Below are 14,356 nucleotides of genomic sequence, written 5' to 3' on the forward strand. Positions count from 1 at the left end.
TTTCGAGAGTTGCGAAGGACGTCGGGCGGGTCTTGGCAGATGGTCCGGCCTCCTGGCTTGAGGCAGGTCGTTTGCGTGATCCCTCCGGGAGTGGAATGTGGTGCATTGTTTCACACGTCTGGCACGTCGAGCACGATGGACAGGTTCGGACAGCATGTCCTGGCCGCAGGCAATTGAAGCAGAGGCGCTGTCGTGTGACGCTCTCTCTTCGCTCGGCTGAGTCCATACCGGTGAAGATGTCGCAGTGACCAATATAGTGATCACCTCTGCATCGGGCGCAGTCATGACAGCTCTGTCGAGTTGTGTACGAACGAGTGGGTCTGTGGTCGCTCGACGGCGCTTGAGATTCCAGTGGACTGTCATACTGAAATACTCATTACTGACTGTGGCAATCTCTCTGTCGCAAGAGACTCACGGAGTAATGACAGAGTGTGCGGCAGAGGGATTCGGTTGTCGTGGAAACATGATTTTATTATTGCGCGACGAATCGGACGTATATGTACGTTGTTGTAGAGTGCAGTATTCACATTAACTTTGTATTTATTGAAGTGAGAATAAAGCCAAACGTAATTGAAAGCGTATTGATCGATTTGTGTTTTGTACATTATATAAATATCATATGTAATCTATTCTAATATAATTATCATTTAGATCACCACACTGACTGGATAAAAACAACGAGGAAAAATTTCTGTCAGCCGGTACTAATTTTACCTGTTTATTCTTCAAACGAAAAAATTTGTCCGGCAATTACTCTCAAACATTACATTAGAAAAAACTAAGAGTATGAGAGGCTCGATCGAATTATTATTTTTGCCAATCAATAAGCCAATTAAGGCTGTATGTAAACAAACTCTTACAGATTGTAATGTTGATACTTCCACCTTTTCAGCTCACACGGAATTTCACACATATCAGTGCAAAAGCCAGAAGGGCTTTAGAGCCGTACTACGAAGTATGCACCCTTCGGTTGAAGTAGTAGACCTAAAAAAAAGCTATCGAGGAATACGGTCACTCGATGATCAAAATCTCTAACATCAGACATTCTATCACAAAAAACCCTCTTCCTGTTTTCTTCGTGGAAATAAAAATAAATCCAAACGACAAAAAAATTTACGAAATAAACCGACTTTTAAATACAGTAGTAAGCTTCGAGCCACCGCGTAAAAACAAAGACGCTCCGCAATGCAGGAAGTGTCAAGAGCACGGTCATACTAAAAATTATTGTAATAAGCAACCTGTCTGCGTTAAATGTGCGAAAAATCACTTAACGAGCCAATGTCCAATTAAAGGAAAAATTAAAGAAGTTGTTTGCGCTAACTGCCAAGGTAATCATCCGGCCATCTACAAAGGCTGTATCGTTCGTAAGAAGCTGTTACCAAAATTAAATCCGGCCCTTCGCGAAAAGAAGCTCGATGATCTAAATAATTATCTTAAACAATCTCAGTTTGAAACATTGCCCCAAACGTCTCATTTGCACAAGCTCTAACTGGGTTACCAGGTCAATCACCCGCAGTTCACGATACATTAGGTAGGTACACTGTTTGAGTACTCCGCCGCTAGGTGGCGTCAGCACCGACCGTCGCTCGCGCAAGCGGCAAACCCCATTTTAGTATACATAAGAGAGCTCGTCTCTCGCTAGAGTTGTACACTGGCTAACGCTGGCAAGTAGAGTAATCTACTCGAGTTCGCATTTTATGCGAAGTCTGCATAGGTGACCGCTGAGAAAGCTTGCTTTCGTTGGGTAGTCGCTGCAGATTGACCGCTGAGGAGGTTCGCCTCCGTTGGGTAGTCACTCGAGTACATTACGAAATCTACTTCGGCGTGTTATTCTTTCACTCTGAATTGCAGAGCGAAAGACAGCTAGTTTGCCGGTATAGTAATTATAATTGATCAACGAATAAAAGTTGTAAATTCGCTGATTGACATTGATATTTGGATTTCATTTTGATTTTGCATCTTGCTATTTGTACATATTCACATTTACATTTTGACTTTATAATAAATCTTTATTTATTTAAATTACGTCATATCTTAGCAACTTATTTCAATTGAGGACTGAACGATACCGTCACGCTGCGTAGTGGCGAAATTCTGTACTAGCGACCTAGGGCAATTTTGACGAAATAACATGGGAAATTCGATAAATCTACAAAATAATAAATGTTGCACAATGAATTTTGTACATTTATCATTTTTAATTGAAAGTACATACCTATATATGAATTTAAAAATTTTAATCCTATTAAAAAGTTGATAAATAAGTGTTGATAAACAACATTTAATGTCAAATATCCGAGTGCCGCACAGCGGCATTATTTAGTCGAATCGTTAAATTTGTAACTCGCTGTAAAAGTATCTAAATGCACCTAGAAGAAAAATGTAACGCATCATTTCGATGGGAAATTGCCTCAGCTTTCCGATGATGAGCTCAGATTTTCCCAAATTTTCCGCTTTACCCGGGAAAATCGACGGAAAAACTTTAAACTCAATTTTCCCGGATAAAGCGGAAAATTTCGGAAAATCTGAGCTTATCATCGGAAAGCTGAAGCATTTTCCCATCGAAATGATGCGTTACATTTTTCTTCTAGGTGCATTTAGATACTTTTACGGCACTCGGATATTTTGACATTAAATGTTGTTTATCAACACTTATTAATCAACTTTTTAATAGGATTAAAATTTCTAAATTCATATTTAGGTATGTACTTTCAATTAAAAATGATAAATGTACAAAATTCATTGTGCAACATATATTATTTTGTACATTTATCGAATTTCCCATGTTATTTCGTCAAAATTGCCCTAGTGCGCTAGTACAGAATTTCGCCACTACGCGGCGTGACGGTATCGTTCAGTCCTCAATAGACCCTTCATTTCAACAGCACTACCAACAAAAGGCTTTATTGTTTTTGGCCTGATAACAAAAAACATACACATTAACGATACATAAATTTCATCAACGTTTGAAATGTTTATTTATTTGCATTTCTGCTTCTAATGTACTATTGTTGTGCATAGGCGCGCATACGTTGAACAATTGTACAAAAACAACAAAAAACAAAAAAAACATGAATACAAACAAACCAAAAGTTGCGTTTGCTGCCGAGCTTGAGACACGCAACGCACAAAGCACACGCACGCACCGATGCAATCGAGCGTCGCAAACGCAACGAAGGAAACAAAAGACAAAAAAATTGAACAAAAAAATAATAAAAACTGAACGGAACGAAGCGTGCCAAAAAAAAAATCAGTACATGAATGGAAACGAAAAGAAAACATTTTTAGGCAACGACACCGCGCTGCCGATTTCGCGCGCCTTCAGCGACGTCCCTTGCCGTCGCGACGCTTCTCCTCCCTCCTCGTTCTTCTTCCAGCGGAACCGCGCGGCGTGCTCCTGTAGCTGGAGGGGGTTACCGACATAATCTCCGCTGCCAAAATCTCCGCGACACAATCTCCGCGACAAAATCTCCGGAGACAAAATCTCCGGAGACAAAATCTCCGCAAGACAAAATCTCCGCAAGACAAAATCTCCGGAGACAAAATCCCCCGGGAAAAAAATGCGCACTATCACGCATCCCAAACACACTATCACGCACCCAAACACACTATCACGCACCCAAACACACTATCACGCATCCCAAACACACTATCTCGCATCCCAAACACACTATCACGCACCCAAACACACTATCACGCATCCCAAACACATTATCACGCATCCCAAACACACTATCACGCACCCAAACACACTATCACGCACCCAAACACACTATCACGCATCTAAACACACTATCACGCACCCAAACACACTATCACTAATAATAAATAATAATATAAAATTAAATTCGGCGGAGATTTTGTCCCCGGAGATTATGTCGCGGAGATTTAGTCGCCCGGAGATTTTGTCCCGGAGATTTAGTCGCGGAGATTGTGTCGCCGGAGATTTTGTCTCCGGAGATTTTGTCCCGCTCCCAGCTGGAGGTCGTTGCGCCGTCGTCGCTGTCGTCCTCGCTGTCGCTGTCGAGCAGCATCCGCCAATCTTCTCCTCTTCCACCACCCTGCAAACGAAGAAGAAAAAAAAATTAATTATCGAGCGATGCGTAAAGGGCAAGACTTGACTCGTGCCCACGAGCAATGTAATCGCGTATACTCACCACTGTGGTAAAGCGCGCCCGGGGCGAACACTGGCTCGGGCCCAAAGAGGCCGAGCGAGACGACGATGCCAACGGTTTGCAGCGAGCCACTCCTCCCGAGCTGGGCTTGCTGCTGCTGCTGCTGCCGATGCCGCCACGGGCGTCCTTGCCGATGGGCACTGACGCTCGATCCAGCACGACGACGGGCTGTCGGCCAGAGCACTCGGGCCAGCCCGGCCGACGGGACGCTTGCTGCTGCTGCTGCTTAGCCGGACGCGTCGTTGGCGTCGGCGGCGGTGTTGGTGGCGGCTTCGCTGCCCTCGACGACGTCGATGGCCGAGCCTCGTCGGCATCTTCGCGCGGGCCCGTTGCCCTCGGACGCTTGTTGCGCAGCCAGCACGATGGACCAGCCTGGTCGTCGGCCTGCTCGCCACGCTGTCTGCGACGATAACGTCGTCGTCGTTGCTGCGGTGATCGGGCCTCTTGCGCTTCCATCCACGCGCTGGTCCCCTTTTCGGCGGCGCCGGCTGGCTCCAATATACACGCTCGCGCTGAAGCAACAATAAAACGGTCGGAAATTAATTCATCGATAAAAATACGAGAAAAAAATTAAAGAAAAACGAGAAAATTTTTTGCACTCACCTCCAATTCCGCATCCGAGCCGGTGCGACCCTGCTGCTGTCCAACGCCGCTGTTGCCGCGCTCGTCTCTGCGCTCCGCGTAATAGCGCCAAGCGTGCCGGGCCCGCACAAAGGTCTCGAACTTTTCGTGCCGTGGGTCTGGCCCGTCGCGTAAATTGCGACCGGCTATCAGGCCCCACAGCCGAAAAGCCTTTTTATCGCGGAGCAGCTTTTGCAGGCGGGCGCGAGCACGTGCCGTGGTCACATGACCACTACCGAAGAAATACTCGCCGACCAGCTTGCGCCAAAACTCCTTGGTGCGATACTCGTGCACCGAGCGAGGATCCAGGGAGCGGAGCAAAAGTGCGTCGTCCTCGAACGACCACTGGTCGTCGATACCGTCGATGGGCGGCCTCGCTTCCGCCTCGTTCACCGCCGACAAAAAGACTCTCGCGGCTTCGTACGCGGGACCGACAGTCGCCCCCTTCTCCTCGTCGTCCTCCTCCTCCTCGTCGTCGTCGTCGTCCTCGTCCGTCTTTTCCTCGTCCTGGTCTTGGTCGTGGTCGCGGTCGACGTTGACGTATCCCTCGTCGTCGTCGTCGTCGTGCTCGATCGCAGCCACTGCTGCGTCCGCTGCCGCTGCGGCCAATCCTGGGCGCGTCGAGGACGACGATGCACCGACGTTGACGTCGACGCGATCCTGCTCCACCTGCTCGGCCGCGGCAATCTCGTCGACGGCGCTGGGCCTTGAACCAGCGGCAGCAACGACCTCGATGCTGCCGCTACTTTCGCTGCTGCCGATGACGACGATTGTCGGCTGCTCCCTTTCAGCAACGAGGAACGATCTCTTGGGACGACGCAGCTCGTCGGACGACGACGAATCGTCGCTGATCATGTTGAGCAGCACCTGCTGCTGCTGGTGCTGCTGCTGCTGCTGCTCGTCAAGCGACACGGACAGTGTCGACGTGACGGACGGACCCGACGCCGCGGGAGAGTCGGCTCCTCCGGCCGAAACTTGGCCTTGGCCGCTGGCGACCGGCGCGCCCGTATCAGCAGTCGCTGCTGGCGTCGACGGTTCCGGAGGAACCACGGGGGCGGCTGCTGCTGCTGCTGCTGGCAGCGACGCGCGCGGTTCCACCGCCGGCAACGGTATATCCTGGATCGCCCTCGGAGTCTCGTCGAGATCGTGGTCGACGACGACGACGCCTGTCGCCGTGTACGCCACTGCGATCGCTGCTGCTGCCGCGACGCTGCTGCTGCCGGTCTCGCCGGCCTCCTCGACTGCCGGGCGCTCGGCCTGTGCCGACGCCACGGCTACGACGACGACGACGTCGTCGGAGGAGCTGGTGGTGGTGGTGGTGGTGGTGGTGCCGACAGCGGCTGCGGCAACGGCCGCGTCATTGGCCCCGATGGCGACGGCGTTGTCGCTGGCCGCGACCAAGGCGACGGCCGACCCACTAGTCGTCGCTGGCATCTTGCTGCTGCTCGCGTCCATGTCGTTGCGTGCGACGTGCGTGATGATAACTCGTGTTGATAGGCTGATGCTTCACGAAAGCGAAAACGCTGCAGAAACAGAGAAAACAAGATAGAAAAATGAATAAAGTAAGAGCCGCGAGTTTTGATACGCAAAGACGACGGTTCGTGTTCGCGGCGGCTCGCTCGTCGGCGATCGCGCAGACGTCCGGCTCTGCTCGCGTTTCCTTTTTTCCACTCTTTTGTTTATTTTGTTTGTTTTTTTTGGCTTTTTTTTTTCATTTTCGCCGAGCGGCCGCGGCGAAAAACGAGCAACAATCGCGAGTCGCGACAGAACGACGAAGAGACAGCGTAACGCGCGCGCACCGGCTCACCGCATAAATGCCACCAAAAACCTTGATCAGGGTCCACTGGCGATGCGACAACGAACGCTCGCAGTGTCCGTTCTCGTCGCCGCTTTAGTCACGCGTTTCCGCGGCGGGCTTGCCTACGAACGCGCTCGCGCGGCGCCCCTTTGGCCTCGCGCACGTTTCCCTTGGGCAAGGCGAAAACGAGCGACGATCGCGAGTCGACACGATGATGCGGAGAATGACGATGAAACGCAAGCACGCGCGCAATTGCGACCAAATTGAGAAGGTGCGCGCGAACCCAACGGCGTGAAACAAATGCTCGCGCATTTGTTTGCATCTTTTTTTGCACTTTTCTCTTTCTTTTTCGCGGCAACATAAATGTACCTAAGAGAGAGAGAGAGAGAGAGAGAGAGAGAGAGAGGCGAAAAAAAGGATTACCTGATGATGTTGTCGTTGGCGTTGGTGGTGATTGTTGCTGGCGTTGATGCTCTCCTTGTCGTCCGTTGCTGGTCGAGCCTGCTGCTGCTGCTGCTGTTGTTGCGGTTAACTGCGAGATTCTCTTCTCTCTTGCAAATGATGTAAACATCAACGAATTGCTCGGCGAAAAACTGCAACGTATGGATACAAGATGAAAAAAAAAACCAATCACACGCGTTAAAGGCGCGCGATAAACGCGCGAGAGCTGGCAACAAAGAAATTTTGTTGACTTTGATGGGCGCACGCGCCTGTCTGTGCGTGTATGTGTGTGTGTGTGTGTGTGTGTGTGTGTGTGTGTCCGTGCGTGTGTGTGTGTGTGTGTGCGCGCGCGCTTACAGTGTTCGGTACGCGAGATTCGCAATGCTCACCTCTTTCCAGTTGTCGCCTCCACAAACCTACAAGAACATCTATCTGCAGTAGTAGAATGGTTTAAAAATTGGAGAATCAAGATCAATGAAAATAAGTCGGCCCAAATTACCTTCTCCCTTCGCAAGGCAACGTGCCCTACTGTACTTATAAATAAAACACCAGTGGCGCAATTTAATGAAGTTAAATATCTTGGGATGCATTTGGATCGTCGACTCACCTGGAGGACACATATATGGACTAAAAGAATACAGCTCAGCCTAAAATTCAGGAAACTTTACTGACTACTCGGAAGATTAGCTGATTTTATCCATAAAATTGCGTCCAATACGTTCAATGATTTCGCTACATCATATGCTGTATTAGCGTACTCCATTTTCGTTATGAGAGAACTAAGCAGTTTTTTCCTATACTGTACTTTGAAATTTTTTATAATTCCTTGATCTAAAGGTTGAGACACAAATGTTGTGTTCGGAGGAAAAAATTTTATCGTTATGTTGGATAACGAAATTTCTGGGGGATGACATGGGGCATTATCCATAAATAACAAAATGTTTCGATTTTTTCTTTTAATTTTCAAATTCAGTTAAGATAAATAACAAGACATGATGTCTTACGTCATCCACGCTTTTGAATTACTTTTCCAAATAACGCCAAGAGTATTCATGTCTACGCGTCTTAAACAGTGAGGTTTTGCGAACTTTCCTATCACTATTGTCTCTTCAAATTCTCCAACACAATTAACGCACAACATTACCTTTATTCTATCTTTCGATTGCTTTCCACCGGTGCATTTCTCATTTTGAAGACACATCGTTTTGTCTGGAATGGCTTTGAAAAATAAGCCCGTCTCGTCTAAATTGTAAATGTCTCCGAGACTGCAACCTGCTCACATGTCATTGAGCTTTGACATCCAATTGTCAACAACAGACTCATCTACACATCTACTTTCACCACAAATTGACTTGTAAGAAATCCCCTATCTCCTTCTAAATTTTTGTAGCCAACCATTAGATGCGCTGAAACCTTCAATTCCTTTTTTAGTTGCAACTTCCTTGGCTTTTTGTTGTATCATTGGTCCGGATATTGGCATTGATTTAGCTCTCATTTGGCATAACCAGGTGTACGTAACATCATCAACCACAGACATTTCAGTTTTGGGAAACTTTTTTTTTGAATTTTCGTCGCCATTTCGTTCATATTGGAGCAATAGTTTCGCTTTTTCATTGAGAATATTCGTCATTTGAGTTTTACCAATTCCGAAAATTGGTTTAAATCTTTCGGCAGCTTTTCTCCCGCTTATTTTTTCTTGTTCACAATCTTGAATAATATATATTTTGTCTTTTAAAGAAAGACGTTTTCTTTTGTTACAAGACATATTTACAATGTTTATTGAGACTGAACGAAAGAGAGACGAAAAGTAACTGAGATATTAACAAATGACCGTTAAATCAGATGAAATAAGTGACCGAAATGGGAGGTGACCGCTTTTGGGAGGGGCCGCTTTTGGTAGGAGGTAGTTCCATAAAAAGCAATGTATTTCTTCCGGGGCTTTGAGAAGTGACCGTTATTGAGAGGTTGACCGCTATTAAGAGGTGACCGTTTGTTATGACTTGTCCTTACGTCTCAGAGGTATGGTAGCCCTGAAAAGGGCTGATTGGTTTCTTCGATTTACGGGCCGCTGTGTCCTTGACGAGTTTTGAACTGTTGCTGGAGTTTAACTGCTCGCCTTATGTTTCGCCGTCGGTCGGATGGGGCCTTCGACCGCTTGTCTCGTTTGGAGCGCTGTTTGGCGAAGACGATGGGCTCTTGAACCGGAGGTGGAGGATTTGCTGGCTTCTCTCGAAAGCGCTCGCCGAAGAGTCGCCGCGGAGAGAGAGATGCTTTCCTCGCTGGTGTCGATGCTCGTGGCCTTGTCGGTCGGCGGACGGGAAATTCTACCGGTGCTTCAATACGTACTTTGATCGGTTTGAGGAGTTGAGGCGGGACCGGTGGATGCTCCCGAAGGTACGGCGAGAGAGAGCGAGCTCGGCCGGGCAACTTGAGCGGCTGTCTCTTTCCCGGCGACTCAAATTACGGAAGACGAGCCTCGGGCACGCAGAGAGTTGGGCGAGTTTGTTGTCAAATGCAGGCGGGATTGTCCGGGAGTCTGGTAGGCCGCAAGACTGTATTCCGCAGCGGCACGACGACAATGGAAGCAAGCTGGTGTTCTCTGGCGAAACGGGAGTAACGTGGCTCTTCCTCGTCGCTGCTAGTGCTGAGAGGAATGAATCGGGCAGCTACGTCGCGGAGAGACATGCTGTCGGCTTTGCGATCGCAAAAGAAGTGCCGGCCGGGCGGCCCTGCCGCATGTTATATCCATTTCGGGTAGTGCTTCTGTGTGGTAGTGGGGGGAGGTTTCGAAAGGCGAAAAAACTCTCGCCCGGTGGTGAAGTGGCCGAATTCGAGAGTGGCCCTGAAAAGGATGGCCGAGTCTCGTTTGGCTCCACTTCTCAGATGAGGAGTTGAGTTGATTCGAGAAGAATCTATCAGCCAAGTAGCAAACTACTTGGTTGATTTCAGCGTTCGAGAATCTATCAGCCAAGTAGCAAACTACTTGGCTGATTTTAGCGTTCGAGAGTCTATCAGCCAAGTAGCAAACCACTTGGTTGATTTTAGCGTTCGAAGTTTTTAGTCTTAAAGACTGGTCCGATCTTTCCTGGCCAAGCCAGTCAGGAAGTTGATCAGATTTTAGAGGTGGTCCTGAGAAGGTCCGTCCTGATCGAATTTCTTAACGTCTCGTGGAGACTTATAGAAATTCGATCGGTTCGATCGTAGCCCTGAAAAGAGCAACTTTACGTTGTTGTGACAAGTCCGAAGGGACTTGTGATGTTTTGCAACGAAGAAAAATGAGAGTCCTGAAAAGGACAATTTGTTGTTTTGTTGTAGAGGCCTCGTCGAGATCTGGAAGGTAGCGGCGTGGAGAAGTCGATCCCAGCTTGTCGTCGTTCCAATGGTCGTCCTTGAGCGGGTAGGTGGAGGAAAGACAAGTCAAAGATTTAAGTTTTAAAAGAAGTAATCTTTATTCGTCAACGTCCCTAGCCGAGTGACCCTCTGGGAAGGCAGTAGCTCCTTGGATTGCCAAGGGGCTTGCTGCCGATGCGTCGCGGTCGAGAGCTCGACCGCAAGTGAGCTCCGCCGGCCGGGCGCGCTGTACTTATGCTAGCGCGCTGCGGCGACGCGCCATTGGCCGGCGGAACTGGGGTGGGGAGCGCACGCAGCGGTCTTGTCGTCGGGAAATGGAGGAAAGGCGCGATCCGAACTCGGCGAGCAAAGCGCTCGAGGAGTGCGGAAGCGGCGCCGATCCGACTGTGATGTCGCAGAAATGGCGCGGATCCGACTTAAGGTCGGATCGCGTATATCACGTTAAAGGAGGTTTCACTGTAGTTATAATAACTATAATAATTCTGTTCTTTAAAAATATTCTCATTTACTTGACTGTAGCGTATTGAATGTAATATGCGCAGAATACAATTGAACAATCGAACGAATTCCAAGAGTGAAGTTCGATTACGATTGTATGAGCACCTCCTCCAAAAGATCAAGGTCCCAACCAATACTTACCCTTATTCATTGGAATAAGCCCCCTTTGAATCTATGGCTCAACTTTGGTATAATGACGAAATCCCACAGTGACTGCTGCGTGCCACCAGCGGCAGCGCGAGCGGACGTTGGGATTCTTCACTTTTTCATATCTTTGTAAGTGTGGTCTAAAGTCACGAGAGGGAACACTACATTTTGATCTTTTGGAGGAGGCGCTCATACAATCGTAGTCGAACTTCACTCTTGGAGTTCGTTTGATTGTTCAATTATTAATTAAGCATTCTTATTTGTCTTTTTCTTACTGTTAATAAATAATGTTCACCACGTTTATTATATATGAGCGGGTAATATTTTATTTATGCTTGATTATGCAGCCATGAAAGCCAAGGGTAAAAGCACCACATCTAAAACGAAACGCAGTCAAAAGCCGGCTGCAAATCTACCAAAAAGAAACGAATAAAAAATCGAAATGGAAATATGTTACAGTAGAAGTAGTAGTAGTAGTAATAGTAGTCTAATAATGATACATAAAACTCAAAGCAATAGAAGCTGTAGCTGTTGTGTATCCCTCAAATGCAGCTGCCTCTGGCACTGGTTGGTGTTATATACGTTGGTGGTATGCATTTGTGCATGAAACAGTTGCATCTACCTGTGATTTATTCAAAATTATTATAATACCGTGCATATAATGAAATTTTAGTGCTACTCAAAGCATTAAAAGTTTTTATATTGGGTTTTAGTAAAGAAGTAAACAATTTTTCCAATCTTCACACTTTTTTTTTTTTTTTTTTTTTTTTTTTTTTTTAATGGAGCGATGGGCTCAGTTTATTAAAATCAAATGTATTTCGGTACATTTTTGAGTTTTCCGTTGCTACATACAGGCAAACCCCGTTATTCGCGGATTCGGTATTCGCGATTTTCCGTATTCGCGGTAACCCTGTTTGTGACCTCACTTCAGTATTCGCGGTATTTTGTTTCCGTATTCGCGGTTTTTTCGCTCGCTCAAAGTTAACCTTTTTTTCGCGCATAAATTTTTTAAAAAATTTAAAAAACTTTTTTTTAATTATGAATCGCCCTTCGAAGCGGAATAAAAAAGTGCTGAATTTGGTGGAAAAAATCAAAATTTTAGATGCCATGAAGGAGGGCGAAAAAGTGGCTTTTCTAGCGCGAAGATTTAACGTCAATGAATCTACAATAAGATCGATCCGCAACAACGAGAGCAAAATTCGGGAGAGTGCGAAGTCTTTAGGAAAACATGCTGAAAATTGCAAGATAAGTCGCTCACCTCTCATGGAAAAAATGGAGGACATGCTAATCATCTGGCTGCAGGATTTGATGCATAAAAAAATTCCTATTGGTGGAGATATAATACGTGAACAGGCTAAGTATTTTTATAATCATATTCAACGAAATAGCGCAAATTCTTCCTTCCACACTTTCGCAGCAAGTCGGGGGTGGTTTGATAGATTTCGACACCGATTTTCTCTGCATAATGTTTCGTTTACAGGGGAAAGAGCATCAGCAGACCGTGAGGCAGCTCGTAAATTTCCGGATCAAGTGCGAGCATTGATTGCTGAAAAGGGCTACGTCGCGGCGCAAATATTCAACTGCGATGAAACAGGACTCTTTTGGAAACGGATGCCAAACCGGACCTATTTAATGAAGGAAGAAAAAACTGCTCCAGGATATAAATCTTCTAAAGAAAGGTAGTTATTAACAGCACATGTAATATGTTTTTTTTTTATTAAAGGGGCTCAATTTATTTAGATACACTCTGCTCTTCTGTGCAAATGCTGCTGGCACGTTCAAGTGTAAACCGATGTTGGTTTACAGAGCAGAAAATCCTCGAGCTCTGAAAGGAAAACAAAAAGAGCATCTTCCAGTATTTTGGAAATCTAATAAAACAGCTTGGGTTACAGCAAAAACGTTCACCGACTGGTTTACCCTCTCCTTTGTACCTGAAGTCCGAGCATTCTTAAATCGAGAGAATCTTTCCTTTAAAGTATTGTTGTTGCTCGATAACTGCGCTGCTCATCCAGACGCTTTGATGACGTCAAATCCAGATGTCGAAATTTTATTTTTGCCACCAAACACCACTTCTCTTATTCAGCCAATGGATCAGTCGATAATTGCCACATTTAAATCATACTACATCAAGGGAGTTTTACGTAACATTTTAAATAGCTTGCATCAATCTACATCTGAAGATTATGTTAAACAATTTTGGAAAAATTTTAACATCGCTCACTCAATATCTATTGTTGATGAAAGTTGGAGAATGATCAAAAGTACAACTTTGAATAATGGATGGAACAACCTTTTACCGGAACTAGTTGAGAAAAATCAAGTGTCTGAAATTCAAGGTCATGAGCAAGAGCAAGTGATACGTGAAGCTGTTAACATTGCAAGAAGTGTTGGTGGAGAAGGTTTCAGTGACTTGCAAGAATCCGAGCTTCTTGATTTGGTAGCGTCAACTGAAGTTTTAAGCGTCGACGAGATTGATGCAATCGTGCAAAATACAGCAGCTGAAGAAGAAATGATTGCAGATGAAGAACCCGAGCCTGTTCTTACTGCGAAAGTAGTTGGAAATATTTTGGCTGATGCAGAGCGTCTCATCGAACGAGCATTAAATTACGACCCAATCATGACTCGAAGCCTTCAATTTAGACAAGATATCGAAAAATCATTAGAGTGTTATAAAAACTTGTACAAAGATCTATTGCGCAGAGCAAAACAAAAAAGTTTGACTCAATATTTTACTGCAAAATAAAAAAATATTGATCAAAACTTCAATTTTTTCTCATAAAAAATTTTTTTACTAATATGTATATTGACATTTCAGTCGGACGAGGAACCGAACCCCCCTTTTCCCATAAGAACAATGCTTCGGTATTCGCGGATTCGGTATTCGCGGTACTTTTTTGGAACCGAACCCCCGCGAATAACGGGGTTTGCCTGTATTTCATGTAAGGTGGATGGAGTTAGAATAGAAAAAATATAGAAACATATAGATGTTGTGGCCCATCGACTTCTCCTTCTGCCCCTGTTTAACCCCCGCGGAACCGCCGTTGGGCACTACTTCGTGGGGAAAGGCTGGGCTGGTGCAGCAAGCTCATCACGTTTGCACTGGTTGTTGTTGCGTCTTCTTCATGCCGCATCGTCCGGTCATCTTCTTCTGGCCATCTCTTCGGCTCTCAGACTTGCTATGATTGAATGGGCGAAGGTGGCTACCGCCAACCAGTTTTTTTCGTCTGCTAGCATGAGCTGGACTATGTTTTCAGGCCTGGCAACTTCTTGGAGCTAGCAATGGAGCCTCTCTCTTCCCTCCGCAAATCGAGAGCAGTTGAAGAAA

At 46.2% G+C, this 14,356-nt stretch overlaps 1 protein-coding gene across 1 annotated transcript; it reads left to right on the plus strand.

The window, feature by feature from the left end:
* The first annotated feature begins 12,138 nt into the window (after positions 1-12,138).
* On the plus strand, positions 12,139-13,774 carry LOC111694626 (tigger transposable element-derived protein 1-like). Its single transcript, XM_023463464.1, has 3 exons — positions 12,139-12,376; positions 12,512-12,710; positions 12,772-13,774. Exons 1-3 carry the CDS (start codon positions 12,139-12,141, stop codon positions 13,772-13,774), a joined length of 1,440 nt encoding a protein of 479 aa, XP_023319232.1.
* The last annotated feature ends 582 nt before the right edge of the window (positions 13,775-14,356 follow it).

This window comes from Trichogramma pretiosum, unplaced genomic scaffold, assembly GCF_000599845.2.
Source record: "Trichogramma pretiosum strain Unisexual culture from Peru unplaced genomic scaffold, Tpre_2.0 scaffold63, whole genome shotgun sequence".
NCBI classification, from domain to species: domain Eukaryota; kingdom Metazoa; phylum Arthropoda; class Insecta; order Hymenoptera; family Trichogrammatidae; genus Trichogramma; species Trichogramma pretiosum.

What these genes read in the sequence shown, in the direction of transcription:
- LOC111694626 (XM_023463464.1), top strand. Translation starts at nt 12,139, where the DNA reads ATGAAGGAGGGCGAAAAAGTGGCTTTTCTAGCGCGAAGATTTAACGTC. An exon ending in TATTGGTGGAGATATAATAC is followed by an intron (nt 12,377 to 12,511) that starts GTGAACAGGCTA and finishes TTTCGTTTACAG; the next exon opens with GGGAAAGAGCATCAGCAGAC. An exon ending in TATAAATCTTCTAAAGAAAG is followed by an intron (nt 12,711 to 12,771) that starts GTAGTTATTAAC and finishes CAATTTATTTAG; the next exon opens with ATACACTCTGCTCTTCTGTG.